Below are 17,170 nucleotides of genomic sequence, written 5' to 3'. Positions count from 1 at the left end.
AGATCGATAAAAATTAGTAGCGAGTAGCGAGCTGAATGTAGATAAAAGTAGCGGAGTAAAAGTAGCGTTTCTTCTTAGGCCGTTTATTGAAATACTCCCACACTTTTGACGACTTTTGGCGTGTTTTTTCCCCCTTGCTCGCACCGCTCGCATCGTCTGCTTTGCGCTCCGCCATGACGGTAGTGTGACGTAAATATGCGACGCGTCGACGAACAAAAACGTCCTCGACGTATTTACGTAACCGATGACATCGACTACGTCGACGCGTCGTTTCAGCCCTACTTGAGTCTCACAAGATTTGCTTTTGTTTGACTTCTTCTGTCCGGGGAAATGAAGGTTTAAAATTGTACAATGTCAAACATTTTCTCCTGCCAGGGCGTAAGCGCTCCCTTCTCTCTGGGTGGAGTTTTACTAGCAACTGACAGGGAGGGAACCTACACAGGCTGCTCTTGTCCACCTCCTACACGCACTTATTAAGTATCCGTTTCGTTGCTTGTTGACGGACGTCATGTCCGTGCACGTACCACATGCAGCGTGCCACATGCCGTACACGCCAGTGTGTGTAATTAGTTAAAAGGCGGGGTCGTCCTCAGAGATACTTCTTTCCTCATTTCTTCAGGGCGTGAAAGAAAATAGGACAAGGGAAAAAGAGGACTTGCATAAGAGGGTGTGGTCATGACGATGGGAGGCACCTAAACAAACACGTGCAGTATGCAGACTGTCATGCATTCAAACATAATACAATAATATAATAGACAGATGTATCAAAATTATACAATGTCAACTGTCTGTACTACAGTATACCAACAAATATTACCAGTATTTTCACGCACAAATGAATGCAGCTGCTAGTACACTGCAAACCACATGCACCGTATTACAATATCATAATAGGCATCATCATCATAATAATAATAATACTGAAAGGTGAAACAAAATCTGTTTTTCAAAAATCCAATTCAGCTGCTACAGGGCCAAGCTGTGCACCTTGTAAAACTTAGAATAGCTAAAAAAAAGCCATTCTTGAAGTCACATTTTGTGACTCAATATTCATAATTGTCATACAAGCGTAAAAAGAAGTTAACCACTGTTAGTAGTCGTAGTAGTAGTAGTAAAGGCAGCTTAAACTGCAAAATGGTAACCAAAGCAGTATCTGAAGCTAAAGTAAAAATGTTTTTTATAAAATATATATATATATATATATATATATATATATATATATATATATATATATATATATATATATATATATATATGTCTTAATAAGGTTATCCAAAAAATAGTGCTCGATACCGTAGTAGAGCGCAATATATGTATGTGTGGGAAAAAAATCACAAGACTACTTCATCTCTACAGGCCTGTTTCATGAGGGGTTCCCTCAATCATCAGGAGATTTTAATGGAAGCATTCGCATACCATGGTTTATATAGGGCACAGAGTGGGTGGGTACAGGCTGGCGTAGGGGCGTGGTGATTGGCTCATGTGTTACCTAGGAGGTGTTTCCGTCTGTGGCGGCATGCTGATACAAATTCGCTGCGCTTGTTGAGGGATGACAGGTCTGGACGGTAAATAATAAACAGTTTCTCTTTCAAGCATAGGTTGCATCTTTTATTACCACTATTGTAAGGTGTGCTGGATGCAAGAATTTGCCATGTTATTGAATATTCAACATTATTGTCTTTGAGGTCCCAAATGTGTTTGCTGAGTTCTGTGATATTCCGCAGGTTTTGGTTCCTGAAAGAAGCCTTGTGATTGTTCCATCTGGTTTTGAATTCTCCCTCGGTTAATCCTACATATGTGTCGGATGTGTTAATGTCCTTGCGTATTACCTTAGATTGGTAGACAACTGATGTTTGTAAGCACCCCCCGTTGAGAGGGCAATCAGGTTTCTTTCGACAGTTACATCCTTTGTTGGTTTTGGAGTCGCTCTGTCTGGGGGCCGACGGCTCATTTGCAATTGTTTTGTTGTGGTTTGAGATGATTTGTCGTATATTGTTCATGCAGCTGTAGCTCAATTTAATGTTGTTCTTGTTGAATGCTTTTCTTAGGGTGTTGTCTTTGGGAAAGTGTTTGTCAATCAGATTGAGGAATTTGTGTCCAATGTTCGTTGAGACGTTTTTGCTGTATGTATATATATATATATATATTTATAAAAAACATTTTTACTTTAGCTTCAGATACTGCTTTGGTTACCATTTTGCAGTTTAAGCTACCTTTACTACTACTACGACTACTAACAGTGGTTAACTTCTTTTTACGCTTGTATGACAATTATGAATATTGAGTCACAAAATGTGACTTCAAGAATGGCTTTTTTTTTAGCTATTCTAAGTTTTCCAAGGTGCACAGCTTGGCCCTGTAGCAGCTGAATTGGATTTTTGAATAACAGATTTTGTTTCACCTTTCAGTAAACCGGTATAGCTCGGTTGGTTGAGCAGCCGTTCCAGCAACTTGAGGGTTGCAGGTTCAGATCCCCGCTTCCGCTATCCTAGTCACTGCCGTTGTGTCCTTGGGCAAGACACTTTACCCACCTGCTTCCAGTGCCACCCACACTGGTTTAAATGTAACTTAGATATTGGGTTTCTCTATGTAAAGCGCTTTGAGTCACTAGAGAAAAGCGCTATATAAATATAATTCACTTCACTTCAATTTATATATATATATATATATATATGGCTGGCTTCATTGTTTGCTATATGCAACATATACCAAATACGTGGGTATTCTTGTTTTTGGCCTTAGCTTCCCGTGCGATCGGCACGCATCCCTTTTGTTTTGTTTTTGCCTGTTCTCCTCTACGGTGTTTGATTTATGAGCAATAAATCATCTCCCACCTGCACGCATCGTCCGGAGTTGTCCGTCTGCATCCCGGGAGGAACGAGCCCGCATAAAGACGCGACCCCCCACGTCCTGACTAGTCTCCCAGTTCCGCTGAAAAACACCCCCACAGCATGATGCTGCATCAACAAAGCACTGTTTTATGTACGTGTGATTTTTTTTTTTTAAATATATATATATTTTTTATGAATTTGCAAATTTAAAAAATTTCACATATTTCAAACTAATATAATTGATCAAATAATATAATAGACATTACTATCTTGCTCCTCAAAAATAATGATTTTGGATAGAGATGTCCGATAATGGCTTTTTTGCCGATATTCCGATATTGTCCAACTCTTAATTACCGATTCTGATATCAAGCGATACCGATATATACAGTGGTGGAATGAACACATTATTGTGCCTAATTTTGTTGTGATGCATTAAACAATGTAACAAGGTTTTACAAAATAAATCAACTCAAGTTATGGAAAAAAAAAATACCAACATGGCACTGCCATATTTATTATTGAAGTCACAAAGTGCATTATTTTTTTTAACATGCCTCAAAACAGCAGCTTGGAATTTGGGACATGCTCTCCCTGAGAGAGCATGTGGAGGTTGAGGTGTGTGGGGGGTGTATATTGTAGCGTCCCGGAAGAGTTAGTGCTGCAAGGGTTTCTGGGTATTTGTTCTGTTTATGTTGTGTTACGGTGCAGATGTTCTCCCAAAATGTGTTTGCATTCTTATTTAGTGTGGGTTCACACATATTTGTAACAGTGTTAAACTTGTTTATACGGCCACCCTCAGTGTGACCTGTATGGCTGTTGACCAAGTATGCCTTGCATTCACTTGTGTGTGTGGAAAGCCGTAGATATTATGTGCCTTTAAGGTTTATTGGCGCTCTGTACTTCTCCCTACGTCCGTGTACAAAGAGGCCTTTTAAAAAGTCATACATTTTTACTTTTTGAAACCGATAATTTCCGATATCACATTTTTAAAGCATTTATCGGCCGTCCGATATTATCGGACGTCTCTAATTTTGGATATGAAAAAAAAAAAAAAAAGCACAACCTACGATAAACTAAGCTCTCGTGCAACTTTACAAACATCTTTTTCGCTAAAACGTGATTTTTAACTCGCAATAACATCTAGAGATGTCTGATAATATCGGCCTACCAATATTATCGGCCGATAAATGCTTTAAAATGTAATATTGGAAATTATTGGTATAATTTTTTTTATTATCGGTAACATTTTTTAATTTTATTTTTTAATTTTTTAATTAAATCAACATAAAAAACACAAGATACACCTACAATTAGTGCACCAACCCAAAAAATCTTCCTCCCCCATTTACACTCATTCACACAAAAGGGTTGTTTCTTTCTGTTATTAATATTGTGGTTCCTACATTATATATATATATATATATCAATACAATCTGCAAGTCAATTCTTTCTTATATATAAATATATATATATATATATATATATATATATATATATATATATATATATATATATATAGCTAGAATTCACTGAAAGTCAATTATTTCTTATATATATATATATATATATATACATATATATATATATATATATATATATATATATATATATATATATATATATATATATATATATATATATATATATGAAATACTTGGTGAATTCTAGCTGTAAATATACTCCTCCCCACTTATATATGTATATATATATATATATATATATATATATATATATACATATATATATATATATATACATATATATATATATATATGTATATATATATATATATATATATATATATATATATATATATATATATATATACATATACATATATATCCGTAAGCACACATGATTGTGCGTGCTGCTGGTCCACTAATAGTACTAACCTTCAACACTTCATTTGACTCATTTTCATTCATTACTAGTTTCTATGTAACTGTTTTTATATTGTTTTACTTTCTTTTTTTATTCAAGAAAATGTTTTTAATTTATTTATCTTATTTTATTCATTTTTAAAAAAAAGGACCTTATCTTTACCATACCTGGTTGTCCAAATTAGGCATAATAATGTGTTAATTCCACCACTGCATATATCAGTATCGGTAACTAAGAGTTGGACAATATCGGATATCGGCAAAAAAGCCATTATCGGACATCCCTAATTCCATCCTATCTTTTTTTTTTTTTTAACGGCACTTTGCTTTTTTTTTTTTTTTTTTTCAATGCCACTGTACCTAATAAAGTGACTCATCCGCGTGACCCCACACCTGAAAGCCCCCGCGGCCGCACGACAGCGGCGAGTTCAAGACCGCGCTTGAGTCCCTTTTTTTTTTAAAGGCAGCAAGAAAAAGCGCGTGTAAAAAGCTTTCAACAACACTGATACAAAAACACTTTCCACACGCCCACGAGCGCGCACACACACACACACACACACACACACACACACACACACACACGCAGGTCGACCATCCTCTTTAAGAGAGGGCGGATACACTTCCTTTCACTGCTGCCTCCCCTGTCTCCGGCAGCAGGTTGCCATGGAAACAGGGTATGACTGGAAACAACAGGAGAGGGGAAGAAAAAGAAAAGGACAAATCCGCCGCTCTGCCCACCTCTCCAGCAGTCCTCCTTTGTGTCGCCTCTCACAGCCAGCCCTGCATTTACAACTAATTACACTTCCTAATTGCAGCCTTTCCATAGGGCCGGCAAGATGGCGCCCCCCCCATCCCCCCCCACCGCCCCCTTCCTCGCTAGCATAGCGTCCACGTGCAGGATAAGTAGACGCAGCAATAACTGCTCATTACTCTTCATCGCTTTGAAATTCATACGGGATGTGGACAGCGGACAATATGTTTGAAGGCGCGCCATTGTGTGGTTTCACCTTCGCCAAATTGCTAGTGTCTAGTGTCTAGTGTCAAATAGAGGATCTTTGACTAGCGTTTTTGCAGTAGTTGCTCAATAAACAGAGCGCGCCTGTCAAATAGAGGATCTTTGACAAGCGTTTTTGCAGTAGTTTCTCAAAAAACGGAGCGCGCCTGTCAAATAGAGGATCTTTGACTCGCGTTGTTGCAGTAGTTGCTCAAAAAACAGAGCGCGCCTGTCAAATAGAGGATCTTTGACTAGCGTTTTTGTATTAGTTGCTTAAAAAAAAAACAGATCGCTCCTGTCAAATAGAGGATATTTGACTACAGTTTTTGCAGTAGTTGCTCAACAAACAGAGTGCTCCTGTCAAATAGAAGATCTATGAATAATGTTTTTGTAGTAGATGCTCAAAGAAACAACAAATTGCTCCTGTCAAATAGAGGGTCTTTGACAAGCGTTTTTGCAGTAGTTGCACAATAAACAGAGCGCGCCTGTCAAATAGAGGATCTTTGACTCGCGTTGTTGCAGTAGTTGCTCAAAAAACAGAGCGCGCCTGTCAAATAGAGGATCTTTGACTAGCGTTTTTGCAGTAGTTGCTCAATAAACAGAGCGCGCCTGTCAAATAGAGGATCTTTGACTAGCGTTTTTGCAGTAGTTGCTCAAAAACAGAGCGTGCCTGTCAAATAGAGGATCTTTGACTAGCGTTTTTGTATTAGTTGCTCCAAAAGACAACAGATTGCTCCTGTCAAATAGAGGATCTTTGACAAGCGTTTTTGCAGTAGTTTCTCAAAAAACGGAGCGCGCCTGTCAAATAGAGGATCTTTGACTAGCGTTTTTGTATTAGTTGCTTAAAAAAAAAAAACAGATCGCTCCTGTCAAATAGAAGATATTTGACTACCGTTTTTGCAGTAGTTGCTCAATAAACGGAGTGCGCCTGTCAAATAGAGGATCTTTGACTAGCGTTTTTGCAGTAGTTGCTCAAAAACAGAGCGTGCCTGTCAAATAGAGGATCTTTGACTAGCGTTTTTGTATTAGTTGCTCCAAAAGACAACAGATTGCTCCTGTCAAATAGAGGATCTTTGACAAGCGTTTTTGCAGTAGTTTCTCAAAAAACGGAGCGCGCCTGTCAAATAGAGGATCTTTGACTAGCGTTTTTGTATTAGTTGCTTAAAAAAAAAAACCAGATCGCTCCTGTCAAATAGAGGATATTTGACTACAGTTTTTGCAGTAGTTGCTCAAAAAACAGAGCGCGCCTGTCAAATAGAGGATCTTTGACTAGCGTTGTTGCAGTAGTTTCTCAAAAAACGGAGCGCGCCTGTCAAATAGAGGATCTTTGACTAGCGTTTTTGCAGTAGTAGCTCAATAAACAGAGCGCGCCTGTCAGATAGAGGATCTTTCACTAGCGTTTTTGTATTAGTTGCTTAAAAAAAAAAAACAGATCGCTCCTGTCAAATAGAAGATATTTGACTACCGTTTTGCAGTAGTTGCTCAATAAACAGAGCGCGCCTGTCAAATAGAGGATCTTTGACTCACATTGTTGCAGTAGTTGCTCAAAAAACAGAGCACGCCTGTCAAATAGAGGATCTCTGACTAGCGTTTTTGCAATAGTTGCTCAAAAAACAGAGCGCGCCTGTCAAATAGAGGATCTTTGACTAGCGTTGTTGCAGTAGTTGCTCAAAAACAGAGCATGCCTGTCAAATAGAGGATCTTTGACTAGTGTTTTTGTAGTAGTTGCTCAAAAAACGGAGCGCGCCTGTCAAATAGAGGATCTTTGACTAGCGTTGTTGCAGTAGTTGCTCAAAAAACAGAGCATGCCTGTCAAATAGAGGATCTTTGACTAGCGTTTTTGTATTAGTTGCTTAAAAAAAAAACAGATCGCTCCTGTCAAATAGAGGATATTTCACTACAGTTTTTGCAGTAGTTGCTCAAAAAACAGAGCGCTCCTGTCAAATAGAAGATCTACGAATAGCGTTTTTGTAGTAGTTGCTCCAAAAGACAACAGATTGCTCCTGTCAAATAGAGGATCTTTGACGAGCGTTTTTGCAGTAGTTGCACAATAAACAGAGCGCGCCTGTCAAATAGAGGATCTTTGACTAGCGTTTTTGCAGTAGTTGCTCAATAAACAGAGCGCGCCTGTCAAATAGAGGATCTTTGACTCGCGTTGTTGCAGTAGTTGCTCAAAAAACAGAGCACGCCTGTCAAATAGAGGATCTTTCACTAGCGTTTTTGTATTAGTTGCTTAAAAAAAAAAACAGATCGCTCCTGTCAAATAGAGGATCTTTGACTAGCGTTTTTGCAGTAGTTGCTCAAAAAACAGAGCGCTCCTGTCAAATAGAAGATCTATGAATAGCGTTTTTGTAGTAGTTGCTCCAAAAGACAACAGATTGCTCCTGTCAAATAGAGGATCTTTGACAAGCGTTTTTGCAGTAGTTTCTCAAAAAACGGAGCGCGCCTGTCAAATAGAGGATCTTTGACTAGCGTTTTTGCAGTAGTTGCTCAATAAACAGAGCGCGCCTGTCAAATAGAGGATCTTTGACTAGCATTGTTGCAGTAGTTGCTCAAAAAACAGAGCATGCCTGTCAAATAGAGGATCTTTGACTAGTGTTTTTGTAGTAGTTGCTCAAAAAACAGAGCACGCCTGTCAAAGAGAGGATCTTTGACTAGCGTTTTTGTATTAGTTGCTTAAAAAAAAAAACAGATCGCTCCTGTCAAATAGAGGATCTTTGACTAGCGTTGTTGCAGTAGTTGCTCAATAAACAGAGCATGCCTGTCAAATAGAGGATCTTTGACTAGCGTTGTTGCAGTAGTTGCTCAAAAAACAGAGCATGCCTGTCAAATAGAGGATCTTTGACTAGTGTTTTTGTAGTAGTTGCTCAAAAAACGGAGCGCGCCTGTCAAATAGAGGATCTTTGACTAGCGTTGTTGCAGTAGTTGCTCAAAAAACAGAGCATGCCTGTCAAATAGAGGATCTTTGACTAGTGTTTTTGTAGTAGTTGCTCAAAAAACGGAGCGCGCCTGTCAAATAGAGGATCTTTGACTAGCGTTGTTGCAGTAGTTGCTCAAAAAACAGAGCATGCCTGTCAAATAGAGGATCTTTGACTAGCGTTTTTGTATTAGTTGCTTAAAAAAAAAAACAGATCGCTCCTGTCAAATAGAGGATATTTGACTACAGTTTTTGCAGTAGTTACTCAAAAAACAGAGCGCTCCTGTCAAATAGAAGATCTACGAATAGCGTTTTTGTAGTAGTTGCTCCAAAAGACAACAGATTGCTCCTGTCAAATAGAGGATCTTTGACTAGCGTTTTTGCAGTAGTTGCTCAATAAACAGAGCGCGCCTGTCAAATAGAGGATCTTTGACTCGCGTTGTTGCAGTAGTTGCTCAATAAACAGAGCGCGCCTGTCAAATAGAGGATCTTTGACTCGCGTTGTTGCAGTAGTTGCTCAAAAACAGAGCGTGCCTGTCAAATAGAGGATCTTTGACTAGCGTTTTTGTATTAGTTGCTCCAAAAGACAACAGATTGCTCCTGTCAAATAGAGGATCTTTGACAAGCGTTTTTGCAGTAGTTTCTCAAAAAACGGAGCGCGCCTGTCAAATAGAGGATCTTTGACTAGCGTTTTTGTATTAGTTGCTTAAAAAAAACAACCAGATCGCTCCTGTCAAATAGAGGATATTTGACTACAGTTTTTGCAGTAGTTGCTCAAAAAACAGAGCGCGCCTGTCAAATAGAGGATCTTTGACTAGCGTTGTTGCAGTAGTTGCTCAAAAAACAGAGCACGCCTGTCAAATAGAGGATCTTTGACTAGCGGTTTTGCAGTAGTTGCTCAAAAACAGAGCATGCCTGTCAAATAGAGGATCTTTCACTAGCGTTTTTGTATTAGTTGCTTAAAAAAAAAAGAAAAGATCGCTCCTGTCAAATAGAGGATGTTTGACTACAGTTTTTGCAGTATTTGCTCAAAAAACAGAGCGCTCCTGTCAAATAGAGGATCTTTGACTAGCGTTTTTGCAGAAGTTGCACAATAAACAGAGCGCGCCTGTCAAATAGAGGATCTTTGACTAGCGTTTTTGCAGTAGTTGCTCAAAAAACAGAGCGCTCCTGTCAAATAGAAGATCTATGAATAGCGTTTTTGTAGTAGTTGCTCCAAAAGACAACAGATTGCTCCTGTCAAATAGAGGATCTTTGACAAGCGTTTTTGCAGTAGTTTCTCAAAAAACGGAGCGCGCCTGTCAAATAGAGGATCTTTGACTAGCGTTTTTGCAGTAGTTGCACAATAAACAGAGCGCGCCTGTCAAATAGAGGATCTTTGACTAGCGTTGTTGCAGTAGTTGCTCAAAAACAGAGCATGCCTGTCAAATAGAGGATCTTTGACTAGCGTTTTTGTAGTAGTTGCTTTAAAAAAAAAACAACAGATAGCTCCTGTCAAATAGAGGATCTTTGACTAGAGTTTTTGCAGTAGTTGCTCAACAAACAGAGCGCTCCTGTCAAATAGAGGATCTATGAATAGTGTTTTTGTAGTAGTTGCTCAAAGAAACAACAAATTGCTCCTGTCAAATAGAGGGTCTTTGACGAGCGTTTTTGCAGTAGTTTCCCAAAAAACGGAGAGCGCCTGTCAAATACAGGATCTTTGACTAGCGTTTTTGCAGTAGTTGCTCAATAAACAGAGTGCGCCTGTCAAATAGAGGATCTTTGACTCGCGTCGTTGCAGTAGTTGCTCAAAAACAGAGCATGCCTGTCAAATAGAGGATCTTTGACTAGCGTTTTTGCAGTAGTAGCTCAATAAACAGAGCGCGCCTGTCAAATACAGGATCTTTGACTAGCGTTTTTGCAGTAGTTGCTCAATAAACAGAGTGCGCCTGTCAAATAGAGGATCTTTGACTCGCGTCGTTGCAGTAGTTTCTCAAAAAACGGAGCGCGCCTGTCAAATAGAGGATCTTTGACTAGCGTTTTTGCAGTAGTAGCTCAATAAACAGAGCGCGCCTGTCAGATAGAGGATCTTTCACTAGCGTTTTTGTATTAGTTGCTTAAAAAAACAAAACAGATCGCTCCTGTCAAATAGAAGATATTTGACTACCGTTTTGCAGTAGTTGCTCAATAAACAGAGCGCGCCTGTCAAATAGAGGATCTTTGACTCACATTGTTGCAGTAGTTGCTCAAAAAACAGAGCACGCCTGTCAAATAGAGGATCTCTGACTAGCGTTTTTGCAATAGTTGCTCAAAAAACAGAGCGCGCCTGTCAAATAGAGGATCTTTGACTAGCGTTGTTGCAGTAGTTGCTCAAAAACAGAGCATGCCTGTCAAATAGAGGATCTTTGACTAGTGTTTTTGTAGTAGTTGCTCAAAAAACGGAGCGCGCCTGTCAAATAGAGGATCTTTGACTAGCGTTGTTGCAGTAGTTGCTCAAAAAACAGAGCATGCCTGTCAAATAGAGGATCTTTGACTAGCGTTTTTGTATTAGTTGCTTAAAAAAAAAACAGATCGCTCCTGTCAAATAGAGGATATTTCACTACAGTTTTTGCAGTAGTTGCTCAAAAAACAGAGCGCTCCTGTCAAATAGAAGATCTACGAATAGCGTTTTTGTAGTAGTTGCTCCAAAAGACAACAGATTGCTCCTGTCAAATAGAGGATCTTTGACGAGCGTTTTTGCAGTAGTTGCACAATAAACAGAGCGCGCCTGTCAAATAGAGGATCTTTGACTAGCGTTTTTGCAGTAGTTGCTCAATAAACAGAGCGCGCCTGTCAAATAGAGGATCTTTGACTCGCGTTGTTGCAGTAGTTGCTCAAAAAACAGAGCACGCTTGTCAAATAGAGGATCTTTCACCAGCGTTTTTGTATTAGTTGCTTTAAAAAAAAAAAAGATTGCTCCTGTCAAATAGAGGATATTTGACTAGCGTTTTTGTAGTAGTTGCTCAACAAACAGAGCGCTCCTGTCAAATAGAGGATCTATGGATAGTGTTTTTGTAGTAGTTGCTCAAAGAAACAACAGATTGCTCCTGTCAAATAGAGGGTCTTTGACGAGCGTTTTTGCAGTAGTTTCCCAAAAAACGGAGAGCGCCTGTCAAATACAGGATCTTTGACTAGCGTTTTTGCAGTAGTTGCTCATTTTTGCAGTAGTTGCTCAATAAACAGAGTGCGCCTGTCAAATAGAGGATCTTTGACTCGCGTCGTTGCAGTAGTTGCTCAAAAACAGAGCATGCCTGTCAAATAGAGGATCTTTGACTAGCGTTTTTGTATTAGTTGCTTTAAAAAAAAAACATATCGCTCCTGTCAATTAGAGGATATTTTACACAGGTCACACTGAGGGTGGCCATATAAACAAATGTAACACTGTTACAAATACGCGCCACACTGTGAACCCACGCCAAACAAGGATGACAAACCCATTTCGGGAGAACATTCCGCACCGTAACTGTCACGTTCAAACACTGAGGACATCTATTAAACAAGACAAAAGGCAAGGAATCAAACAGAGACAGAATTCAATTTGGACTCAATATTGAGGAGAGACAGTCCTGCACCACGCTCTGACGGAGAAGGTTTTCGTCTCCTCTTTTATTCAGATGTTCAATGTTCACGCACCAACACATGTCATAGCAGGAATGGGAAGTATGTAAAACAGTCATTGTTTTTCGGTCGCTTTGAAGACCATTAAGAGGATTTCTCGGGCTTGGGCTCTTCCTGGATCCAGCTGGGGCAGGTGTTGGAGGACAATGGATAAACCCCTCCCGTCTCCTGACCACAGCGACTTCAAAAGGGCAGCGGGTCGTAAATAGCGTTGACCTCGGTTACTGAATAGTTGGAAGAGAGTTTGTGAAATACTTAAAAGAGAGTTCCTCTGGAAGTTGAGCAGATCCTGCCATCTGTCCGTGTTGAAATCACAGTGGAGATTCACGAGCCGTCTTCCTCTTGTTAGGCCTCGAAAGAGAGCCTTCATCTTCTTATCAGGAACATAATGTAATACAACGTTTCTTTTGTGATAACTTACAATTATTCCAACAGTAACACAACATAAACACAACAGAACAAATACCCAGAAGCCCTTGCAGCACTAACTCTTCCGGGACGCTTTAACGTCCTCGAAGAGCTGTCGTCACATCCGCTTTTCATCCATTCTAACAACGTGCCTGCCCAGTCACACGTGAATGCAACGCATACTTGATCAACAGCCATACAGGTTACACTGAGGGTGGCCGTATAAACAACTTTAACACTGTTAAGTGTTAAGTTAAAGTACCACTGATAGTCACACACACACACACGAGGTGTGGTGAAATTACCCTCTGCATTTGACCCATCCCCTTGTTCCACCCCCTGGGAGGTGAGGGGAGCAGTGAGCAGCAGCGTTTTTGTAGTAGTTGCTCAAAAAAACAACAGATCGCTCCTGTCAAACAGAGGATCTTTAACAAGCGTTTTTGCAGTAGTTTCTCAAAAAACAGGGCGCGCCTGTCGAATAGAGGATCTTTGACTACAGTTTTTGCAGTAGTTGCTCAAAAAACAGAGCACGCCTGTCAAATAGAGGATCTTTGACTAGGGTTTTTGCAGTAGTTGCTCAATAAACCAAGCATGCCTGTCAAAAAGAGGATCTTTGACTAGCGTTTTTGTAGTAGTTGCTTTAAAAAAAAAAAAACAGATAGCTCCTGTCAAATAGAGGATATTTTACTACAGTTTTTGCAGTAGTTGCTCAAAAAACAGAGCGCTCCTGTCAAATAGAAGATCTACGAATAGCGTTTTTGTAGTAGTTGCTCCAAAAGACAACAGATTGCTCCTGTCAAATAGAGGGTCTTTGACAAGCGTTTTTGCAGTAGTTTCCCAAAAAACGGAGAGCGCCTGTCAAATAGAGGATCTTTGACTAGCGTTTTTGCAGTAGTTGCTCAATAAACAGAGCGCGCCTGTCAAATAGAGGATCTTTGACGAGCGTTTTTGCAGTAGTTGCTCAATAAACAGAGCATGCCTGTCAAATAGAGGATCTTTGACTAGCGTTTTTGTATTAGTTGCTTTAAAAAAAAAAACAGATTGCTCCTGTCAAATAGAGGATATTTGACTACAGTTTTTGCAGTAGTTGCTCAAAAAACAGAGCGCGCCTGTCAAATAGAGAATCTTTGACTAGCGTTTTTGCAGTAGTTGCTCAATAAACAGAGCGCGCCTGTCAAATAGAGGATCTTTGACTCGCGTTGTTGCAGTAGTTGCTGAAAAAACAGAGCACGCCTGTCAAATAGAGGATCTTTGACTAGCGTTTTTGTATTAGTTGCTTTAAAAAAACAAAAACAGATTGGTCCTGTCAAATAGAGGATCTTTGACAAGCGTTTTTGCAGTAGTTTCCCAAAAAACGGAGCGCGCCTGTCAAATAGAGGATGTTTGACTACAGTTTTTGCAGTAGTTGCTCAATAAACAGAGCGCGCCTGTCAAATAGAGGATCTTTGACTCGCGTTGTTGCAGTAGTTGCTCAATAAACAGAGCGCGCCTGTCAAATAGAGGATCTTTGTCTAGCGTCGTTGCAGTAGTTGCTCAAAAAACAGAGCATGCCTGTCAAATAGAGGATCTTTGACTAGTGTTTTTGTAGTAGTTGCTCAACAAACAGAGCACTCCTGTCAAATAGAGGATCTTTGACTAGCGTTTTTGCAGTAGTTGCTCAAAAAACAGAGCACTCCTGTCAAATAGAAGATCTATGAATAATGTTTTTGTAGTAGTTGCTCAAAGAAACAACAAATTGCTCCTGTCAAATAGAGGGTCTTTGAAAAGTGTTTTTGCAGTAGTTTCTCAAAAAACGGAGCGCGCCTGTCAAATAGAGGATCTTTGACTAGCGTTTTTGAAGTAGTTGCTCAATAAATATAGCGCGCCTGTCAAATAGAGGATCTTTGACTCGCGTTGTTGCAGTAGTTGCTCAAAAAACAGAGCATGCCTGTCAAATAGAGGATCTTTGACTAGCGTTTTTTTGTATTAGTTGCTTAAAAAAAAAAAACAGATCGCTCCTGTCAAATAGAGGATGTTTGACTACAGTTTTTGCAGTAGTTGCTCAAAAAACAGAGCGCTCCTGTCAAATAGAGGATCTTTGACTAGCGTTTTTGCAGTAGTTGCACAATAAACAGAGCGCGCCTGTCAAATAGAGGATCTTTGACTCGCGTTGTTGCAGTAGTTGCTGAAAAAACAGAGCACGCCTGTCAAATAGAGGATCTTTGACTAGCGTTTTTGTATTAGTTGCTTTAAAAAAACAAAAACAGATTGGTCCTGTCAAATAGAGGATCTTTGACAAGCGTTTTTGCAGTAGTTTCCCAAAAAACGGAGCGCGCCTGTCAAATAGAGGATCTTTGACTAGCGTTTTTGCAGTAGTTGCACAATAAACAGAGCGCGCCTATCAAATAGAGGATCTTTGACTCGCGTTGTTGCAGTAGTTGCTCAAAAAACAGAGCATGCCTGTCATATAGAGGATCTTTGACTGTGTTTTTGTATTAGTTGCTTTAAAAAAAAAACAGATCGCTCCTGTCAAATAGAGGATATTTTACTACAGTTTTTGCAGTAGTTGCTCAAAAAACAGAGCGCTCCTGTCAAATAGAAGATCTATGAAAAGCGTTTTTGTAGTAGTTGCTCCAAAAGACAACAGATTGCTCCTGTCAAATAGAGGATCTTTGACGAGCGTTTTTGCAGTAGTTTCTCAAAAAACGGAGCGCTCCTGTCAAATAGAGGATCTTTGACTCGCGTTGTTGCAGTAGTTGCTCAAAAAACAGAGCACTCCTGTCAAATAGAGGATCTTTGACTACAGTTTTTGCAGTAGTTGCTCAATAAACAGAGCGCGCCTGTCAAATAGAGGATCTTTGACTCGCGTTGTTGCAGTAGTTGCTCAATAAACAGAGCGCGCCTGTCAAATAGAGGATCTTTGACTAGCGTTGTTGCAGTAGTTGCTCAAAAAACAGAGCGCTCCTGTCAAATAGAGGATCTTTCACTAGGGTTTTTGTAGTAGTTGCTCAAAAAAACAACGGACCGCTCCTGTCAAATAAAGGATCTTTGACTACAGTTTTTTGCAGTAGTTGCTAAAAAAAAACAGCGTGCTCCTGTCAAATAGAGGATCTATGACTAGCGTTTATGTAGTAGTTGCTAAAAAAAAAACACAGAGTGCTCCTGTCAAATAGAGGATCTTTGACTAGCGTTTTTGTAGTGTTCCAATCCCTGAGAGGTGAGGGGAGCAGTGAGCAGCAGCAGTGGCCACGCTCGGATATCATTTTGGTGATTTAACCCCCAATTCCAACCCTTGCTGCTGAGTGCCAAGCAGGGAGGTAATGGCTCTCATTTTTATAGTCTTTGGTATGACTAAATGGAACATAACATAGCATTGTGCCTAATTAGCACACTCTTGCTTTCTCAGTCGTCCTTGCATTAGAAAGTGTTTGAGTCACAAGCCTGGATATGATTTTAATGCTGGAGCAGATGCACGCTCACACTCCAAATGGGACAATTCATCAAGACGTCATGCTGGGAAATGTTCCTAATATTCTGGCTATCTATTATATCAGTTGTTTTTAGTGCCACCCCACAGCATTGTGTGTCTTCACCGCTTTGTCCGCCGTCCTCCACAGCGCACATGGAGCACAACGGCCTGTCGCCACGGCAGATAAAAAGCGACAGCGACGACGACGACCTTCCCAACGTGACCTTGGACAGCGTCAACGAGACCGGCTCCACCGCACTGTCTATAGCCCGCGCCGTGCAAGAGTGAGTATGCACGCTCTTTTACTCCAACTTAAGTGTCTTCTTGCTGGCTCCATGCTGTTATTATTGGTTGGGATAGTTTCACTACTTTTTAAAGTTGCACACTACCACAGTTTTAAAAAATTCCATTAAGGCTAAAGCTGGAAAAACAAGAAAAATAAAACAATATTAATGCAAATTTTAATGGTTTTATTGGGATTTTAATGTTTAAGTCACAATGTTTTTTGAGGCACACACAAATAAAATAAATGAATGCAAATTTGAGTGGTTTAAGTCACACGCTACCCTGGCTTTAAAAAAATCAGTCATGTATGTATAGCACAACTGCCCAACGCAACAGGAAAAAACTAAACAAAATCAAGGCTTGAATTAAATAAAATCAAAAATAAATATGCTTGAAATTTAAAGTAAAAAAAAAAAACCACATTTTTGTGGTTTTATTCAGAAAGAAACATGGGGGAAAAAAAATGTTTATAATATTTTTTTTTTTTTTAGACATGTATCTCGTGCGCACGAGATACATGTCTAAAAAAAAATTTAAAAAAAAGAATATTTTTATTTTATAAATTTTTTATAACTTTATAAAAAGTTTCTCGTGCGCACAAGAAAGTATCTTTTTAAAGGTACGGAGCCCCTAAAAGGACATGGGGGGAAAAAACATTTTATAATTTTTTTGTTTTTTTTTAGACATGTATCTTGTGCGCACGAGATACATGTCTAAAAAAAAAATAAAAAAAAAATATTTTTATTTTATTAATTTTTTATGACTTTA

At 39.4% G+C, this 17,170-nt stretch overlaps 1 protein-coding gene across 1 annotated transcript in view; it reads left to right on the top strand.

Annotated features, from left to right (window-relative positions):
- Nucleotides 1-17,170, top strand: part of klf12b (Kruppel like factor 12b) — a 91,802-nt gene that overhangs the window by 35,928 nt on the left and 38,704 nt on the right. The window contains exon 3 of the mRNA XM_072914541.1: nt 16,266-16,401. Within this exon, the coding sequence (XP_072770642.1) occupies nt 16,266-16,401 (136 nt within the window). The remainder of the gene's footprint in view (nt 1-16,265; nt 16,402-17,170) is intronic.

Source organism: Nerophis lumbriciformis, linkage group LG13 (assembly GCF_033978685.3).
Source record: "Nerophis lumbriciformis linkage group LG13, RoL_Nlum_v2.1, whole genome shotgun sequence".
NCBI classification, from domain to species: domain Eukaryota; kingdom Metazoa; phylum Chordata; class Actinopteri; order Syngnathiformes; family Syngnathidae; genus Nerophis; species Nerophis lumbriciformis.
This window is presented reverse-complemented; position numbering and strand designations above follow the sequence as displayed.